The sequence below is a fragment of the Globicephala melas genome, chromosome 18, assembly GCF_963455315.2.
Source record: "Globicephala melas chromosome 18, mGloMel1.2, whole genome shotgun sequence".
NCBI lineage: Eukaryota > Metazoa > Chordata > Mammalia > Artiodactyla > Delphinidae > Globicephala > Globicephala melas.
The window spans coordinates 24,596,903-24,618,313 of record NC_083331.1 but is presented as its reverse complement, the minus strand read 5'-3'; the positions used below and the strand labels follow the sequence as shown (position 1 = coordinate 24,618,313).

The following is a 21,411-nucleotide window of genomic DNA, read 5'->3' as shown; positions in this document are numbered from 1 at the left end:
TCATGCCCTCCTGCTGTGTCCCAGGCCCATTCCTCTGCTTGAGTGCTGCTCCAAGTGGCAAACGTCCCTCACCCCCTTCTTCTCCTCCCCCCCAGTCGCAGTCCTGTCTGAGGACCTTCATCTCAGCTGGGCTAGGAGGAAAGCCTGTGAATGAGGGATTCAAACCAAGGTGTGTGTGATGGAAGGCCTCCCAGAGCTGTTTGCATTTTAAAGGAGGGGAGCCCCTCTCACTGAGAAACCCCTCTCTAAAGATAGACTTCAGATGTGAGGGGGCAAGGTGCCAGGCCAGCTGTGCAGGCCTGTATTCCTGCCAAGTGACTGAATGTCTGCTTTCAGGAGGTTTTGTGGAGCTGTGACAACCTTCCACCTCTGCAGAGAGTTCTCTCCAGTTTGTAGGAAAGGTCAGAGAGAGAAGAAGAGATGCTTTAGTTCAGGCACCACACACTGAATATCACATCTTTGTACTCAAGCCTGCCATGTACGGACATGCATATTCTATCCGCCTGGAAAATAGTTGTTCAAAAGCATCTGGGTCCTAAGGGATGCTTTTCAGATAACAGACCATTTCTTTGTTCACTGCAAAACAAACAGCTGTATTTCCCCAGTGTCTGTGTCCATTAACTAAGCCTTAGGCCTTCCCAGGTAGTCCATCATCTGTCCTTTTAATTGTGTGTGCATACACCCTGGAATCTGGGCATCCTGGCCTGCTACAGAGACCCTTGGGTTCCTTACCGGCTCTGGGATCTATGGGGACACCCCCATCCCCCATCCCACATGCCGGGAGGCAAGGCCAACGGTGGTCAACAGGCCGCTTCCCCAGTGTTGCTACTTATTTCCACTGGTCCCTAAGCGCTCCTTTCTGGGCCAGCGTTTTCAGCGCTGAATTTCACATGGGCCAGAAAATCTTTTGTAAAAGGAAACGGACCACCTAGCTTTGTTGATACTCACTCTATTCCTGGAGCCTGAGGATGGACGATTTCTTAATTATTAGTTCCAAAATGAAGAAATGGTCAGTCTCAATAAATTAGCATTGGTATTTATTAATATAAATGTTACATTTGAAAGTCCAACTTGAATGTCAGGTCTGAGTAAATACACTTTATTTTTCTTCAAGTTTCAACGAATAAGGCTTCAAGTATGGTATCATGAGACCAATTACACAAAGGACTCTTGACAGGTTCATTACTCTCTCTCCACATTCCGGCCGGCATGACAGACACACTCGCTTTGGGAAATTCAGACAGACAGTTTCCTTCCATTTCCAGGTCAAGCTCCAGTTACTGTTACTAATGCTTCAGAGCTGCACGTAATTTCAATAAATCCTTATATTCTGGAACTCCTCTGGGGTCATACCTACCATCTTTGGAGTCAGGGTTTATTGACAAATCGTTCAGTTGTTCCTATAGGGGAAGAGCTGGCAGTTCCAAACCCTTTCACTGAAGCCCGTGAGAAGAATGAAGGGTCAGGGTGCCTTTGGTGCCTGCAGAGGGCGGGATGGGGGGACCATGCGTGGTGGTCCATGCTTTTTAGAGCTGACAGGTCCCTTGCTGAGATTTCTTAGAGCAGAACACGATGTTCTCGCCACCTTTTAAGGACCCAAGCCACCTTAAAAGAGTGTTATACTTTGCTCTGAGTGGCCAAATACCACAAGTGCCACTCAATTTTAAAATTATGTAACCCTGGCATTCTAAAGCAAATGTGCACGGCTGGGCCAGAAGAGACGCTGTCTCTGTTTGAAGGTGAAAGCCCCAGATAGCGTTTAGTCTCAAAAAAAAAAAAAAAAAAAAAAAGAGTGTCCAATCGCTCTCATCTTGAGAGTTTGCTTGGCAAGCATTTTTTTTCTCCTCTGGAGGAGATTTTTGTTTACAGGATCTAACAATTAAAAAAAAAACCACATACACAATTGTACATTGTTCAGCTGTGGCACAAAGGTCAGCTCTCAGCACACAGTAGTTTTCCAATTCCTGATCCTTTTTGATCCCACTGTGCAGATCAGCAGACATGGAATTTTATTTTATGGCTGCAAAATGCAAAGCAAGAGACAATGGGCAGAAATCTTGTGAATCATGATCCAACAGAAATATCTGTCCAACTGCTGGGGGGAAAAAGCCCTCTTGACCAATTCTAATGAAGCTTATGTAGCTTTTAGAATGCATATTCATTCAATAACACACTTTTGTTACGGCGATTGATATACGTGCCAAAATTCTCTGTACAGTAGGGGCTAAAATGCGTGTGAGGTTGGGACAAAAATACACTGAGATGATGTGACTCTCTAAGACATACAAGGGACAAAGTCAGTTCTGTAGGAGTTAAAGGAACGTGGGACTTCAGTGTTAGAGATCATTTTGTCCAAGTCTTTTAATTCAGAGATGAAGCAATTGAGGCCCACGAGTGACTAGCCCAAGTCTGCACAGGTAGTTAACAGCCGAGCAGCATTGAGAACTTCCTTCCTACTGACTAATTCTACCCAGAGTTTGGAAATCCTCCCACTACAAGATGGAACTTCGGAATTCCTTTCCATGACCCGTAGTACTTTGGCCACAGCAAGTCTTAGAAAAAAGGTAAAGGAAAAGCAACAGGTAAGAACTTTATGATATAACCCTGACCAGAAATTGGTAGTGAATTAGACCCTTCAATTAGTATTTTAAAAAGTCATCTATGTTAGTGGTTGGAATGATTTTTAAAAAGGGGACATTTTATTTCTTAATAACTTGAAGAAGTGACGTACAGTTTACTAAATACGAATGGACGTTTGACTATTCCTTAGATGCAATTCCAGAAAAAAATGTCTGTCTAGGCACATGAGGTATCAGCTTAGACTTGTGAAATATCTCTTATAATTGCGATGGGAGGAAACAAATAGAAACGCAACAAATAAGCGAGGATGCCTCTTGCTCCCTGGTCCCATATCTCTTTCCTCTGTTCCCCGAGGAATTTCATTTTGGCTGATCTGACAGGCGTGAGAAGGCACCAGGTGGAGGGAGGGTTTGGAGCCTCCGGAGCTGCCTCCAGGGACGCTGTCAATGCTCCCCACGGAAAACCACTTCTACATGGCTCTCAAAGCCTGGAAGTTTGTTTAGAGTAAACCTTTCTGGCATTCATGGATTTCTCCTGCTCATGGCTCACAGGAAAGGGTGTAATGTAAAGAATTAAATGATTCATTCCAAACATGTGCTGGGCTCTGGTATGCCTGCTCTCACCCTCTTCTTGTGGCTGTGCTTGAGCTGCCTGTATGTGATGAGGTCATTCTGCTGGAGCACACAAAGAACTCCAGGGGGAAAACGCATCCTCTACTGAGACGATTCATGGCATTCACTCCTCCTGGCTGCCGGGGATCACAATGAACCCTCTCAGCATTACACGGGCTCCCTGAGGACGGATTTAGCTGCCTTTCTCTGGAACCCCCCCCCCCGAGGCACACAATGCGTTTATTATAACGTCCTGGCCCTAAGAAGGGCCTGGGAATAGCTTGGAGTGGCCTATAATTAAGTGCATTTAATAATAAAGGCACAACTTCTTAGGTATTGCAAGAAGTGAAAAGAAGCCCTTCATTTTCTCACTCTCTACTCCCCTCCCCCATCATCCTTCCCTCTTACAAATCAGAAAAGCCAGGAGTTACATATTTTTAAAAAATAACTTTTGCAAAGGATGTCTGGCCGGTGGGGAAAGGGAAATTAAATTACTTGAGAACATTCTTTCCATGTTATAAAAAAAAAAAAGGCTTCTGCTTACCCAGGTAGTTACCCATAGGGAGGATTCATTAAAAGGCTGTTCTGTCAATCACTCTTGGATTCAACTTCCAAAGGCTTTCAGGGGCTGTGACCCTCTAGCAGAGGGGCACCCCTAGGGGTTAAGCTGCCCCTTGGATGGACACTTCCTCAATTCTCTGTGGGCCCAAGAAGGAGCAGTTGGAAGTGTCCCTCCAGCAGTGTCCCATGTCCTTGGTCCCCACTCCCTCCTCTAAGTGCTCAAATCGTGCAGATAGTTTCTGAGCACCGCAGAGAGGGAGCTCTAGGAAACGTGGTCGTTTTGCAAGAAGAGAAACTGCACTGGGAGAAAGGAGAAAAAGGCACCAAAAGCTCGACATCTAGGTTTGCAAGAATAAAGCATGAGAGGGGACAGTCCAGGGTCACAGCTCTGCCCCTTCCCCCTATTTTCTTGAAATTCCCTAAGCCTCAGTTTCCCTCTTTGTAAAATGAGGATGTTAATAGTACAATGAGTAGTTAGTCAATAGTCTAGAAATGGGAATCTTGGGAAAGTGATTTAAGTTCTCTGAGCCTCACTTTCCTTATCTGTAAATGAAGCTAAAAAATACCTATTTTACATGCACTGTTGTGAGGATTGAATGGAATAATGTATGAAATCACTTAGCATACCTGGTGCATAGTAATCAGTAAATGCTAGCTGCCGTTCTTATCATTATTGTTATTAATGCAACTGCATTTTTTTAAAATTAATTTTTATTTTATTTATTTTTGGCTGAGCTGGGTCTTTGTTGCTGCGCATGGGCTTTCTCTAGTTGGGGCGAGTGGGCGCTACTCTTCGCTGCGGTGCAGGGGCTTATCATTGCGGTGGCTTCTCTTGTTGCAGAGCACAGGCTCTAGGCGCGTGGGCTTCAGTAGCTGTGGCTCGCAGGCTCTAGAGCGCAGGCTCAGTAGCTGTGGCGCACGGGCTTAGTTGCTCCGCGGCATGTGGGATCTTCCCGGAACAGGGCACGAACCCATGTCCCCTGCGTTGGCAGGCGGATTCTTAACCACTGCGCCACCAGGGAAGCCCTGCTATTGCATTTTTAAAGATACTTCTTGGATTGAAATTGTTTGCATCATTGGATGATTCAGTACACAAAGCAAGCGTCTGTCTAGAGAAACAAGACAAGCCACGCAAACTTGCTGGGCAATACTGCGCTGGAAATCTGATTGCTTTTATTTCTTTGATAGGGAGATGGATTGGTGAAACAAATGTGTGTCATCTATTTTTCTTTCCTATAATGAAAGTAAAATGAATCGTACAATTCCCACTATGTATGGGTGAATAACTTACCATTATTAACAAGACTAATTTTTCCAACTTGTCTTATGAAAGCACAGACACAATGGTGCCCCTAGCATTTCGGACTTTACCATCAAAGGTGAAGAGAAACTTTTATTATATGGTTGGAAAGAGACTGACTTCTGCTGGAGCATTTGATTAAAAAAAAAAACTGACATCGAGTCTATTGATAAGTAAAGGTCAGCCCAAGAGAGAATGGGAATAAAAAAAAAGAATGAGGCTTAAATATATATATATATTTATAGCTAAAGAAAGCTCATTACCATTCAGTTCAAACATACTGCCTTGTTTTCACTTTGCTTTATGTAAAAACATAAGCATTTGTTATTTTGAGCATTACATTTTGGACACCAAAACGGAGGAGTGTGAAACTTCTGAGGAGCATTAAAGAAGAAGAAGAAACAGGAAACTTAAGGCAAGACATCCCTCCAATCTCAGCAGCACGGAGAATAGGACATTTGCTCCTTATTATTTAAAAAGCCTTTTAAAAGTCACGTGGGAAAGGAAGCAATCCAAGGATCTTTTGATTCCTTTCGGTTTTGGCTAAGAAAATGAAATTATTGAGAAAACCCAACCTTTCATAGAATATTGCCGTTGAAAGGACTTTTCAGTGGGTTAAATACTGTAAAGTCATTGTTTGTTGGGCAGTACAGGGTGGAGGAGAAAATAAAAATAATTATTGAAGAGGAGCTGGTTGGGTGAGTTTGCACAGACTTGTATTCCAGTGTCAGAATGTGGCATCAAAGGCTTAGTTTGCTGGGGTCACTTTTGTTATCCTAGGTGACCAGGTGCTGTGTTAAGGCAAAAGCAAGGTACTCTTTCCCTCAGGTTTTTGGAAATAGACCACGCACCATAGTTCTCAAACCACCTTCCCTTAACCCTGACCTTTTGTATAATGCAGGTCAACTCGCTTCCTCTAATGATTTGTAAACCCATCAATGGTTGTAGATTTCCATGCACAGGCCCCGCTCTGGTTGCTTCGCTGAACTCTGATTACTTAGCAAGCGCAGGAAAGCCTGGGAATGCCAGAATTAGCCAGTCATCACTCAGGGGCACTTTATAGACCTCTTCTTTTCTTCAGAATACTCTTTCTTCCTAGCTTATTTCAAATCCCAGGGTCATCGGGATGATAAAGGCCACTTCTTAAACACTGGACAGCATGGTGGAGGTGAAAATCTGTTGTAGAATCTGAGGGATGTCCTTGGTATCCATGGCAACGAAAGACCGGCCAGCTGGTAGAGTTCTCTGAAGCCTGTCAGGATGGATGGGGAAAGAAAATTACCATTGCAAATCAGGGCTCCCCTTCCACCTCCTGCCCCTGCAAACCTCAGCATCCGAATGGTTTCTTAGGAAGGGAAGTTTTCACTCTTTAATACCTTGCCCCTGCCTGCAGTGGAACCCGCTGTCACTAGGCAACAACAGCTCCAGGGAGAGGCACACTGAAAGCACTGAACCGAAAGAAAGGTCTTTTCAGTGACAAAATCAGCGAATTTGCAAAGAAAAAATTCTCTCCTTTTTATTACTGTAGTTTCCTGGTATTTTTATGTTCCCTGGACAGAACGGAGCCCTAGGGACCAATCTGGGACTAGCTCACCTGGATCCACTGAACGTGTTGGCCTCACCCTGTACTTCTAACTGCTTTTCCTGCCTTAGAAAACAGGTCTTGAAAAACGCTGCCCAGCCAAACCTCAAGTGGTTCTTTCTCTCTTCCTCTCTCTCACACGTTCTCTCTCTCTCTTTTTTGCCCCACATCATACAATGTGAAATGTAATCTGACTTATGCAATTGCTGTTTTGATGACACTGAGGTTATACAGGATTATGATAATTTTTTAAAATGCCAATTTATCATTTGGAACAAAGGGACATTTTTGGAGGCAATATAAGTACAAGACACAGTTCTACCCAAAAGAACGCCTCCTTTCACTGTGCCAACAAAGTTTGGTTTTGGAATGACATTTAATAAAAGTCCACCATCCTGTGTAGTATCATACATTTGGCATGCCCAGTAGACCAGCTAATTCTGCAACATATCTTTTGCCAGTGGATGTTGGATCATTTCCCTAGGAAACCACAAGGGTATTATTGTGTTTTCTTAAGTATTCAAACAGGATCTGTTCACTAGAAAGACAAAACAGCTCTTTCAGCTCAACCAATATTTGTTGAGCTTGCCGTTTGGTTCATCCTGGGCTCGTCCTGAAGACAACCTGAGTGGAAAGGCATGGTTTACGTTTGAGGACACGGAAGTCCTTGAAGAGGCTTACACACACAACGGAGAAAAAATGCAAATTCAGTTGTAATAAAGTGACTGTAATTACGTGATATTAAGTCTGTTCTTAGCCGTACTCTGCAATCCTGCAGCAAGGTGAAGCGAAGAGAAAAATATGTCAGCACTTTGGACACTAAAACATCTCCTAGTCTGTAGGACTCTGTACCACAGGGGGTGACAGGTAAAAGGGGTGGAGTAACAAAAGGGTATGTGGCCTTTTGTGTGGAGGCTGGATTTTTTTCTTTTTTTTTGAGGAGGTATACTTGCAATTGCGTTTTCTGCTTCTTACAAGTACTTTAAGCAGAGAAAAACCGTGAGCCTTCCTGTTTATAATTCAAGAAGATAAATGTTAGTGTGTTTAAGAAATAAAAGTGTTTCCAGATCTCTCCTTTCAGACTATCCACAATGGTATTTATTATCTGACCATAAATTTCTCTACTGAATAATCAGCATATTCAGTGCAGCATCTTACTATAATTACAGACATGCATGAAGGAGAAATATAAGAGAGAAGATGATCTATGTCTATAAATATGTAGACACACATATTACGTATTATTTACATGTATGTGTGTGTCTGTCTACATACAATGTAGAGACACAGACCCCCAATCTCTGATGTTAGGAAAACAGTAGATGTTTGCTACTTTGAATATGATTTGAGCATGAACTGAATAGAACTGAGCTTAGCACCTTCATGTAAAAGGCAAAATGTATAAAGTACTGTTTAATTTACTGGTGGACAAATCAATTTGCTATTTATTTTATTGTTGGTCAGTTTAAATATAAACTGAAAAATAAATAACTTGAAGGATTATTGCTCATCCAAATATAAGCTAGAACGTCCCATCCCCTCACCTAGACTCTCAGCTGCTTGGGGGCAGCAACTCTGGTTTCCGTTTCTCCTCCATTCCCATCCTCCCCTGCCATTGCCCCTCACGATGGGAAGCCCATGAAATGGCATGTGTCAGGTACTCAGTATCTCCATCCCTGCCCCCTGCTGCATCCTGGGATGACACTTACCTGGCTGCTTGATCACCTAAAGATCCAATAAAAATGGCAAAAGCATTTACTTGAGGGTTGCTTGTCAGGATCTGGGCAAACTTGGCAGGATGTATTCCATAGCGTGACAGGTTGGCATCACTTAAGACAATGACAAAGTACTCGTCAGCTTCTTCTTTGACGATTTCCTTGATGGCGTGTTCCGTCCCCTCTAATGTGTGGTCCCCACTCATGCAGAACTGAGCGTGGGCGTGCATCGTCTGGGGGGAAGAGACATCGTACAAAGGCCATGAACGAGAAGCTCCCTTTTTTAACAAACGTGATGATTTTTCTATTGACAATGAGAAAGCACAAATACTCTGAGCGAGTTCTATTTAATTTGCACCTTAGTGTGACAACAATACACAGTGATATTTGAATGTGGTTAAGACTTTCATTAAAAACAGGAAATGTTCCAAAACTATCCCATTTGGCACTGATTTTGAAGGCTCAAGCTGCCATTTAAAGTGAGAAAATGTAAGAAAATATGAAACTTGGTATCACACTGGAGAATGGAGATGACACAGAAGAAAAATAAGGAATGGGTTGAGTTTCCAATAAATAAAGTTACAACACTAAACATTGTACTTACATCAATAGCAAGGGAGGAAATTTACTTGAGAATCACGGTGAGTGTGTTTCTATTGTATATCTAAGTATGTGAAACTGAATTTATTGTTAGAAAATACTAAGAAATACATAAAATTTGGGTTAGAGAGTACTCTAGAAGGAGTCATTCTTTTCCTTCTGAAATATAGGGTGCTGAAAAGAATCCCAATACAATCCTGAGTACCCTAAAAATATGTAGGGAACAAAGTTTAAGTTTTGTATGGTGTAAAAAAGGAATTTAGGCATGATCAGTGCTTTCTCAGTTTAACGCTTAAATGTTTGTGAAACAGAAAGTCGTCTTCTTTCCTGTAACTGCTGCTTCTTCAGTGAATCTTTTCAGTGACCAGAAGATACTTTACTGAATCTGGTGGAAGTTTTCATGATATAGAGGTAACTGAATGTACTTACCCTGAGAATTTCCAGTCTTTGCTTATCGTCCTTGGGGATTTTGTTAATTGGAACTAGAGCAATGTTGTAGCCATCTCCAGAGTGTCCAGCGATGTCATACTACAGGCAAGAGAATCAGAGAGTTAGAAGCCTCTGTCCCCTAAAGAACTGTCATTAGACCTATAAGCCTCCAACTCCTTGGTTTGTTATTGCCCAGAATTGCTCAACATATGGCCGTGGAGAAAAGCAGAGCGATGGATGTGTGTTTATCAACAAGGCAAAACAATTCCAGGCTCCTTCACTTCTGGTCAGTCCTTGTGTGATCTCTGCTTTCCAGCAGGAGGTAGAAAGTATGATGAGGGCTACAGGGGCTACCAAGAATTCCATTCTTAACTTTTAGGGGAGAGTTAAAAAAAATTACACACACACACACACACACACACACACACACATAGAGTAGTAGGCAGAATTCTAAGGTGGTCTCCAAGATTCCTGCCCCCTGGTATACACCGCCTATACAATCCTCTCCCCTTAAGTGTGGGCAGGACCTGTGAATATGATATCACTCATGATTATGTTATGTAACATTCTGTGGATGTGATTAAGGTTGCTAGTCAGTTGGCTCTGAGTTGATCAAAACAGATTATCTGGGTACGCCTAATTTAATCACATGAGCCCTTAAAAAGTAAGAGTTTTTTCTGGCTATTAGTAGGAGGGAAAGACAGGGAGATTTGAAGTGTGTGGGGGATTTGACATGTGGGAGTTATCTGTGGCTGAGATGGTGGGGACCACAGAGCTAGACCCCAAGCATCACATCTAGGAACAACCCTGCCTGAGGGCCAGTACAGAAACAGGGACCTCAGTTCTACAACTGCAAAGAACAAAATTCTGCCAACAATCTGAATGGGCTTGGAAGCAGATTCTCCCCAGAGCCTTCAGGTGAGAGCCCAGCCTGGCTGACATCCTGATTTCAGCCTTATGAGACCATAAGCAGAGAACTCAGCTGAGCCTGGCCGGACTTCTGAACTACAGAACTATAACTTAATAAGAAGGTATTGCTTAAGAAGCTATGTTTATGGTAATATGTTACACAGCAATAGAAAACTAATACACATACTTTTTTCCTGAACACAAAAGTGAAACATTCACTGCAGAAATGATAGAAAAACACAACAAAAGAAAGTAAAAATTATCCATGATCCCATTACTCAAAGATAACCTCTGTTAATGTTTCCTTGTATAAGTTCTTAAGCTTGAATTTCCTTTCAATATATGTGTAAGGGGTTGCACATTCACACACATGCTTGTCTGCATCAACATTATTTTTAACTAATGGATAATGTTGACCATGTGATTTTATAATTTGCTTTTCTATTTAATAGTGCATGACACAGATTTTTCAGTTTAGGAAATACCTTTTAAATTCCCTCTCTCACAATACACAAGAGAACGTCCTGTCTGTTGAGAAAAGGCTGGAGCTGAGAGAAAGGTGCAGCATTTTTACAGAATCTGGAAAGAAATTTGGGATCTGAGGCAACTATAATTGGGGCAAGGTGATTCTCTCCAATCATGGGGTTTGCCCCCAAATTCCCTCTTCTCCTCCCTTCTCCCTCTAAGAATTTTTTTTTTTTTTTTTTGTGGTACGCGGGCCTCTCACTATTGTGGCCTCTCCCGTTGCGGAGCACAGGCTCCGGACGTCCAGGCTCAGCGGCCATGGCTCACGGGCCCAGCCGCTCCGCGGCATGTGGGATCTTCCCGGACCAGGGCACAAGCCCGTGTCCCCTGCATTGGCAGGCGGACTCTCAACCACTGCGCCACCAGGGAAGCCCTCCCTCTAAGAATTTTTGTGATGCTGATATAAAGACTGGAATAGACCTTAGGGTATCTGAGCAACTGGGGGATCTGCAAAGAAAATTCTGGGTATGGGTCTGGGGCAAAATATTTTAGGGATTACTTGGAGTGTTATGGGTCAAAATGCTTAAGAATTACTACTGTCTATTCACCATCTGACCATCAATAAACAGCTGTCTTTTGAACACCTACCATGTGCAAAACACTACTTAAGGTGTTGAGGGCAATGCAATGATTCCTTTTCACGTCTATTCTTTTTTAACTGGTGAGGTTTTTGAAGGCAAGCCTGTATCTTATTCATCTTAACGCATTTTAGTATCTATGAGTGGGGCTGGTCTGTTAATTGCTGAAATATTTTGAGAGAGTTTGCAATCAAGTTGGGGCATTAAGAAGCTTTCCTTTCCCATGTGGGCTACATTCTTTTACAAATAAGCTCTTTGGAAGCTGGAATGCATTTTTTTTCTCCCAGCACTCACGTGATAAATGGTGGTTAGCCCAAGCTAGCTGAAGAAAAAAAACCAACCCATAACATAACTGAAACCGTTGTATGAAAAATGAAAAGTAGAAACATTTCTGCTGAAATAATTTTTATGTAAAAATAAGAAGTCAGAAGGCAGTTGGGTTACTTGGGGAAGATGAGCTCCATTCTAGACACACTGGTATCGTGCGTTCAGGGAGATATCAGAGAAGAAACTTATTTCTTGCTGTCTGAAACTTGGCTGTCATCCCTAGGAGGGAGAGGTGCACCTGTCAAGGGGAAATGCCTGGAGAGAGAAGAGCAAAGAACCCCCTCAACCGAGCCTTGGGGAGTATCCTTGTTGGGGTGGAAGAAAGACACAGGGCAGAGGGAGGAAGGGCAATGGCAGATGCGGGTAACCGGGATGGCCCTGGAAATCAGTGTGTAGCGTTTCGGAAGCAGCTGTGCAACTGTGCTGACTTACACTAACGATAACCATGAAGGAGAATGGTGACTGATGACTTCTGGGCATCAGAATCCATGGTGACCTTTGTGGGGATAATTTCAGTGAAAGGGTTGTGGTATAAGAAAGAGAAATAGAACAGCAGCTAGATGGGTATTGGGGGAGAGGCGTCTGCGTTTTATAGGCAGCAGAGCGGAGGCAGTGGGGAAGGAGATCAGGGTCACAGTCAGAGGGTCAAGTTTGGAGTGGGAGGGAGGACACTCCTTTTTCTGAGACTAAAAGGAAGGCAGAGAGAATGAGAGTGGATAGAGACAAGTGTATAACTGAAGAAGTAAGTGGACAAATGAAGGCCCACATAGGATGTCTAAATCTTTGAAAGCTATAAATCAGGCTACAAATTGTTAAATAAAATACGTTCTGTCCTCCAACTTTGATAAACATACATTATAATGACTTGGAGAGCCAGGGTCAAATTTCGAATACTTGGATTCTCGAAGCTCTGTGCTAGAACGTGGCTGTGTGGGTAGTCCTGGCCCCTGGCTTGCAGCCCACACCCTTCTCTTTCTGTAGCTGGCTCTGTCCCCCACCACGAGGTGCCTCACGTGTGTGGACACCCAGTCCTCACGTCCACATGCCATCACAGCCTTCAGTCATCCTCAGCTCTGGGTGCTCACACAATTGGCCAGTCTGCCCCAGAAAGATGGACCTAACAAAGAGGCCCAACGAGCAGACTTGGGGTCACCCGAGCAGGATAGCTGGGGATCCCAGGAACTGGGAGCATGATCTAGAGAAAAAGCTCTAAGTGGGCTTGTCCCTTTGGCCCCATAGATTCCTCCCCCGATGGTAGGGGCATGGCCAGAGAAGAGCCAGAGAGGGGCCTTGGGCAGGGGCCAGGGACATTATTCTATGCCTGGTTTTAGGGTTTTTTTTAAAAAACACAAAGGATGATACAAAAGAACTGTGAGGGAAATTTTCCAATACATTAAAAAAGCTCAGGGCTTCCCTGGTGGCGCAGTGGTTGAGAGTCCGCCTGCCGATGCAGGGGACACGGGTTCGTGCCCCGGTCCGGGAAGATCCCACATGCCGCGGAGCGGCTGGGCCCGTGAGCCATGGCCGCTGAGCTTGCGCGTCCGGAGCCCGTGCTCCGCGGTGGGAGAGGCCACAGCAGTGAGAGGCCTGAGCACCGCAAAAAAAAAAAAAAAAAAAAAAAAAAAAAAAAAAAAAAAGCTCGGCAGTAAATGCTTTCCAGGGATGGAACAAATTCCATATACGAAAAGAAACTCTATGTATAGTTTGCTGTCCACGTAGTGAAAAGGTAGCAAAACTTGAAACCTAAAGGCGGCCCAGCTCTGGACGATGGATTACTATAGGGGAGTGCTGGTTTCGGTACATGCCTGATCAAGGTCACCACGGGCTCAGTGCGAGGATTGGCACGGATGTGGAGAAAACCTGCACGATTCCTCCATGGAAACATGTGCCAGGCCCCGTCCAGACTGATCTGACGATAGTCACGGCAGGAACGTTTTGAGCCAAGAATAAGGTTCTCTTGAGAAGGTGCCGGGCAGGCTGCTCTCATTAGGGGGCTGGTGAAATAATCTGTTAAACGGGAATCTTACACGTAAGGGGGTTAGATCAGTTCCTTGAAATATATATACATATATATATATATATTAGACTTTTTCTTTCCCTTTAACTGATGGTTAAAGTTCTTACTAACCCGATGACCATGGGTGACACTATATAAATAAAGATTTGACCATGGGGTCTGCTTACAGGGTTGACATAACTGGTTACTGCAAGGAAAAATGTTGCTAGTTAATTATTAAACAAATAGCAGTCAAATGAATTGTTGGATGCTCTTTATCAACAACAGACTGATTGAACACTCCAGAAATAGTTTAGTCACAAATCCATCTACCAGTTGATTGATCTATCATCTACCATTTAATTATCTGCCCAGGAGAAAAAAAGCATCCTATACTTTTTCAGGCAAATGAGATAGGTGAGCTGCAGACCTTCCTTTCTTCCTCCCTCCTTTCTTCCTTCCTTTTCTTTCCCTCCTTTTTTTCCTTCCTTTATTTGCAGTAAGGAAAGTGCAATTTGCAGAAGGATCTGCCTTTGTCTGGGCCTCGTTAGTATTGCAAAGGCTGAGAAGACACACCTAAAGGACAGGATGGGGCTTATAAAATGGTTTGCAGGCTCTGGTTCTCATCTTCCAGATGGGCTTGGGGATTCTTCTGTGCCCAAAGTAAATAAACTGCTTGAGAAGAATTCAAAGTACATCCAAATGTGGGGCATTCCCTGGTGTTACTGTAGATCATTTTAAGCTTCCATGAAAAACAATCCTTCTCTGTCATAATTATCTAGTATCTGCTCTCCAAGGATCCCAACACGTTTTACAGAGAGCTAATCCTCAAAATTGCCTGGGTTAAAGGAAAAAGTATATGAACTATACTTATTAGTAGTTAGTATTTCTAACTCCTGCTTCTGCCATTCACCCAGTCTGCTTCTGCCGTGACCACTGTCCAATCAGACCTGATAGGGTCTCAAGCTTGCTTCCAAGCAGGAATCACAGGAGTCACTAAACAAGAACATTACGTTGTTATCAACCACCTAACATTTAGATCATAACTTTTTCTGGGTAGCTCAAAATTTTTATGATCATGATTTCTGTGCTCTTCAGAGCATCCCTTAAATCTCCGTGGAGTCTCGTATTTAACATCCAACATAAACATTAAACCACAGCAGTAAAGAAAAGCCTCAACTAGAGAGGAACAATTTTAATACTTTTTTTGATTTAGAAACTTGTTTAAATGCCCTTTTGCTATATTTTCTTTTGAAAATCTCATTTGTTTAGAGAAAGGTATGAAAAATGAAAACAAATGCTGAGTTTCAGTGCAAGACACAAAGATTTATCACCAGATGAGGATGATTTATAATACTTAGATGACAAAGAAAACTTTGCTTCAAACAAAGAGCTACTAGCATTTTTATGAATAAGATTTGTGTTTAAATTTTTACTGGGAAGGATAATCATTTGCTAACTTTAGGAGAAGTTATATTTGATTACTTATCTATAGTTTAAGTAGGTAAGAGAATCCTTTGAGGCTATTTCGGAAGCCTGATGATGTGTGAAATTCGAATCTCCTTCTAGACATACAAACCCACCATTCTTAGGTGGCACTGCTGACAGCCGGCAGCAAAGGATTAGAAGATAAATATAATTTAAAAGGTCCAGAGATGTGCTAACAGAACTCTAGGGTATGGTCAATAATCTACAGTGCTCGTTAGCTAACGTTTCTTCTTATGGAAGTTAATGTAAAGAGAACAATGTTCTGAAGGTCAAAGATTCTAGACTTAGCTCTGACTTTAACAAGGTTTCGACCTCAGGCAAGTCACCTAACCCCTCCAAATCTTGTTTCTACCTTATAAATAATGCTGGTTTAGATGACCTCTAACATTGTATGCTTGTAAATCACTTAACCTCTGTGACAAGGAGGGATAATCTCTGTTTCACCTAACCTCATGGGGTCATTGAAAGGATAGGACTATACATTTAATGAGTATAATGTCAACATTCGTACCATCCTTTATGGTTTACAAAGTGCTTCTGGATATCTCATTTCGTTCTGAGTCTCTCCACACCTTTGGGGTGGGTGTTATTAACATCTTTTCCCAAATAAAAAAAATCGATGCTCGGAGATTAACAGACTTTCTTAAGGTCAGAGATCTAGTGCTGGCGGAGGTGGAATTCAAACCCAGGTGCTCTGACTCTAAGGCCAATGCTTTTACTATAGAGAAGTAACCATTCCCTAACTACTCCCCTGCCCCTCCGCCCTCTCCCAATCTCTGTTTAGGCTTTTTGAATAGTTAGATTGGCCAATACTTCCACATCTACAACTGAGTCAATTCTGAACTCGTGTTTAACTTTGAATGGATTCAGAGAAGTCTGTACACCCTTCTTTGGTCCTACATTCAAGCAGCAATAAGAATTTATTCAGGGAATTCCCTGGTGGTCCAGTGGTTGGGACTCAGAGCTTTCACTGCCATGGGCCTGGGTTCAATCCCTGGTCGGGGAACTAAGATCCCACAAGCCGTGTGGCACGGCCAAAAAAAATAAATTAAAAAATTTATTCAAAGCCTGAGCCTGATAAGATGATAGATTTCCATTTCTAAACATTTGAAACATGCCTGAGACATCGGGGAAAGGTGAATTACAGATGCTGAACTACATTTTTGATAGAAGGAATTTTTCCCAGCGGTGCTGGTTTGTGAGTCACATCTTTCCACATCTTTCCGACCAAGATATCTTTGAGAAAAGTATGTCTAGTATACCTCTTTTGGAGGATGGAGTGCTAAGGGGAGGAGAAGACAGAATACTTTATGTAAATGGTCTGTTTACTCCTAAATTACAGCTTTGTAAATATACTGATTGGGCAGAAATAATATGGCTGCAAGAACAAGGGATAAAACGTGAACAAAGGGAAGGCCCTGAAGCGGGAGTCAGACATCCTGGCTGTTTACAGTTTAGCTGTGTGACCTTGGGATCTGCGTCTTGATTTCCTCATCTTAAAACAAACAGGTTGGTGAAAATAATTTCCAAGATCATTTCTGCTCCCAAGGCTCTATGAAAATTCAACAGGCACATCCAAGAAATGGAACGAAAAAGTCTGCTTCACTTAATTGTAGGAACACCTGTGCCTTGTTTTCTTCTGTCAAGGGAGTGAATCATTCAAATCTAAGTGAGGACTGATGAAGGCTTTTCCAAAAAGAAAGCCCCCAGAGTTTGTAAGAAATAACAATCCAGTATTGGTCCTAGAATAGCAAATTTCTAGCTCTGAAAATTTTTTAAGCAGTGGAACTCTTTCTCCAAATGAAATACTGCACAAAAGTGCAGATTGTGAAATGTCATGCAATATCAATATAAGTGGAATTATTTTGGTTGAATTGGGGATGTAGGGGGAAGGGGTAAAAAGTGCTGCCCACACACCTCTGCCCTCCAACATCCTTCAAGGGATCCTTTTACTCTGTTAGGGGGAATGCCCTGGTGGTCCAGTGGTTAGGATTCGGCGCGTTCACTGCCGAGGGCCAGGGTTCAATCCCTGGTAGGGGAACTAAGATCCCGCAAGCCACACAGCCGAAAAAAAAGAAAAAAAAAAAATTCTGTTAGGAAATCATGACCTTAGAAGTGGTTTATATGTCTCCAGAGAAACAATACATTTGAAGTTGTTTTTCAAAGTCCAACTTCTCAATAACTCAATAAATCTATTTTCCAGTGTCACTATTTGAGTGCTCAGTGAAGAAACACCTAACTCTTGGTGTTCAAAGTTATTAAATACTTTGAAGAAAAAATAAATAAGGCATTAAGAGCTTTTGCAAAGGAGGTCTACTTTAAGGTTACAGTGAAAACATTTCCAAGGGCTTGGAGACATCAAGAGGAACAAACTGGAATGAAGGTAAGGAACAAAATGCTTCCTGACTTAAATGACATGGTTCCCGTAACCGTTACCATTCCACTTTTCATACCAGCGTTTAAGTGCTATGTGACCATCAAAAATTCTGCAGATCATAAGATTAGAGGACTTTATGCTGATTATTAGCAAATAATGTTGCTCCTGTCTTAAGCCTACTGTAAATGCTGTTCTTGAGAATAATTGAATTCAGTGGGTAGAACAATTATGAAAAACTTAAAAAACTCCAGATGCCTTTGAAATGTGTCCTGCCATTGAATTACCTTTCCTTCTCAGTCATTCTCGCTCAAGGCTCCTTTCCTTCTCAGTCATTCTCGCTCAAGGCTCCTTTCCTTCTCAGTCATTCTTGCTCATGGGTCATGCTAAGGTGGAATAAAAGTGGAGGCTGACTCCAAATGAGCCTCCTGGACTTGGACTCTAATGACCCAGAGCCCAGGAGCTGAGCCCAAGCCAAAGAGAATGCGAAGCAGATGCCAAGAGAGAGGCTGTGGGGGAAGAGTCCAGATCTGCAGGCCAGGCCACTGGCTTCTGAATGCTTCAAAGCAAATACAGACTAGACAGCTTTACAATGGAGGGATAACTACAGGAAGACCACATGAAGAACTTCTGGAACTGGGGAGTGGGGAGTCTCAGCATACACTGCTGAATTCCTAACATGTGATGCCATCCTGGGCTATGGAATATACATTTTTCACTGGGAGCTCCTAAAATTGTCATTTGCTCATGCCTCATTTTATATTTGCTAAGTAAATGACGTGCTTTCATTAGTTATTTGTTGCCCTTATGCTTCCTTCAAAAATGAGAAAATTGGGCTTCCCTGGTGGCGCAGTGGTTGAGAGTCCGCCTGCTGATGCAGGGGATACGGGTTTGTGCCCCGGTCTGGGAAGATCCCACATGCCGCGGAGCGGCTGGGCCCGTGAGCCATGGCCGCTGAGCCTGCGCGTCCGGAGCCTGTGCTCCGCAACGGGAGAGGCCACAACAGTGAGAGGCCCGCGTACCGCAAAAAAAAAAAAAAAAAAAAAAAAGAGAAAATTGAAGTACAGAGAGATTAAACGAATTGGATAAGATCATATAGTGTAAAGACACAGAACAGAGTGAACGGTACTCTGTCACTTGATAAATGTGCATCAAATGTCTCTGAGAAGACACCAAGAAAGTATCAACAGTGGTCACCAGCAGGGAGGGTAACTGGGAACTGAGAGAGGGAAGCAGAGGCTGACTCTTCACTCTGACTCCTTTTGTGCCTTTTACACTTCGTACTATGTGTACCCATTACTTATACCTCAAAATACTTCATTATAACAGGCAAAGTTCTCACAGAATGCAAGTAGGTTCCATCCCACCACCTGCTCACCCCATACAAAGGAGGTCTGGCGAGCCCCAGCAGAGCCTGGATAGCCTGTGGCCACTCAAAATCTTAGTTATGTTGGCAGGGATGGTGGGAAGATTTTACAAAGTCTCCAGGGTAGCTGCTGTGAGAGAAAGACTGTTAGGAGTTCTGGAAATATAGAGACAAGGTAAATGGTACCATGAGAAAACAGCTAGATAAATCCAGGATGAGGGATATTCTTCTACAAGACAAATGATCTACACCCTCAAGAGAGTGACCGTCATGAAAAGCAGAATGGTAGTGGTAGGAAAGGCAGCTGCTACAGGTTAAAAGAGGCTAACAAGGGCTTCCCTGGTGGCGCAGTGGTTGAGAGTCCGCCTGCCGATGCAGGGGACACGGGTTCGTGCCTTGGTCCGGGAAGATCCCACGTGCCACGGAGCGGCTGGGCCCATGAGCCATGGCCGCTGAGCCTGCGCGTCCGGAGCCTGTGCTCCGCAGCGGGAGAGGCCACAACAGTGAGAGGCCCGTGTACCGCAAAAAAAAAAAAAAAAAGAGGCTAACAAGACATTATAATCAAAAATGAGGTGAGGACTTTGACTGGATCCCAGATTGTAGGGGGAAAAATAATTAGACACTATTGGGATGGTTTATATTCTATAGCTCAGGATGGCAACCATTGGAATAGTCGGGAAAAGTGAACATGGATTCGATTTTATAAGATATTATAAAATTATTGATGATTTTCTTAGACGTGATAATGGTATTGAGATCATTTAGGGAATGTCCTTACTCTTGGCAGAAGCATAATGAAATATTTAGAGGTTAAGTATTATGATAGTTATAACTTACTTTCAAATGGATCAGAGAGAAGAAAAAGACTGTGTATTTAGAGAGAAACATAAAGCAAACGAGGGGAGAAAATGATCACTTGGTGAATCTAAGTAAAGGCATATGGGTGTTCATTTTACAGTTTTTTCAACATTTTTGTAGATTAAAATTTTTTCAAATTAAAAAAAAATAGAAATAAAGGAGAATGTTTAAAAACAAAACAAAAAAGGGAAAACAAGGAGAAGAGACCTGGGCTCTATCCTATTCTGTCTCCAACTAGCCTTCTGACTTTGGGCAAAGCCCTTGATGTTTCTGGGTCTCAGTTTCCTGTCTGAGGAATGAGGAAACTGGAGGGAATGACCTGAGAGGTGACCTCAGCTCTAAGTGCCATGGTCATAATGAGGAATTTGCAGGCACAGGACTTGCAGTCCTCTCTCGTCCTGTCTTCCCATTCTGATCCCTCCAGATACCCATCTAAGTACCACTTTTCCTCAAAGAGCCTGTTTTGTGAAATCTTCAGAGTTTTCTCCTTTTGTTGGAAAGATTTTAATGCTCTAGTTTCATCAGACTTTCTATGCTCTTAAAAAACGTTCTGAAGGGACTTATGTAGTAAATGTGAGGGGTTATGTTTATAAGTATACGAAAATGCACAAAACCAAAACCGTTAAAGTACTTCCTGTTAAAAATCAAATAGCAGGAAACATGATGAAGCTTCTTCAAGCCTTGAAAAAAGTTCATTTTATCGTGGTGTCTTACTAGAATTTCCCCTGGATTTGTCAGTAAATCAACTATACTTCAATAGATTTTTTTTAAAAAAGTCATATATTAGTATGGTATCTTCTCAATATTTCTGTGGTTTTACAGATGAAAACCGAGGAAATTCTTTACAGTGTTGTGGCAATGGAAGAGACTGTCAGCAAAATACTGCTTCGAGGATGGTGCCCCGAAGGGGAGTGTCTAGAGAGGCATGCTTTTCTGTGCCTTTTGTACTCAGTGCCTCTCATTGAATGTCCTATCAGAATTCCTTTTTTTTTTTTTTTAAACCTTTACTGAATTTGTTACAACATTGTTTCTGTTTTGGTTTTTTTGGCAGCGAGGCACGTGGGATCTTAGCTCGCCAACCAGGGACCGAACCGCACCCCCTGCATTGGAAGGCGAAGTCTTAACCACTGGACCACCAGGAAAGTCTCCAGAATTAGTTTTTATAGGTCTCCCTCACAAGGCTACAAGCTCAGGGATGGCAGGGAACTCTGTACCTAGCAGAGTACTCTGCTCTTAGCAAGTGCTCTATGTTTGTAATTTTGTTGAATTTAGTTGAAATTCAGTAGGTCATATGGCAACAGTTTTGTTTCTAATTGTCAAAACAATACAAAATAACAATTTGTGAAATGCTATTTCCTTGACATTATTTCTTTTTTATGTAACATGTCCAGTTTTACTAATCATTCTTCCAGATTACAGACTTTTTTTTTTTTTTTTTTTTGCAGTACGCGGGCCTCTCACTGTTGTGGCCTCTCCCGTTGCAGAGCACAGGCTCCGGACGCGCACGCTCAGCGGCCATGGCTCACAGGCCCAGCTGCTCCGCGGCATGTGGGATCCTCCCAGACCTGGGCACGAACCCGTGTCCCCCACATCGGCAGGTGGACTCTCAACC

The 21,411-nt window shown here is 42.8% G+C and overlaps 1 protein-coding gene across 1 annotated transcript in view; it reads right to left on the bottom strand.

The window, feature by feature from the left end:
* Window positions 1-1,078: 1,078 nt before the first annotated feature.
* The window catches only part of VWA8 (von Willebrand factor A domain containing 8), a 369,324-nt gene continuing 348,991 nt past the window's right edge, over window positions 1,079-21,411 (bottom strand). The window contains exons 43-45 of the mRNA XM_030882155.2: window positions 9,379-9,477; window positions 8,344-8,582; window positions 1,079-6,304 (exon numbers count right to left, since the gene is read on the bottom strand). Of these exons, the coding sequence (XP_030738015.2) occupies window positions 6,196-6,304; window positions 8,344-8,582; window positions 9,379-9,477 (447 nt within the window). The 3' untranslated portion in view covers window positions 1,079-6,195. The remainder of the gene's footprint in view (window positions 6,305-8,343; window positions 8,583-9,378; window positions 9,478-21,411) is intronic.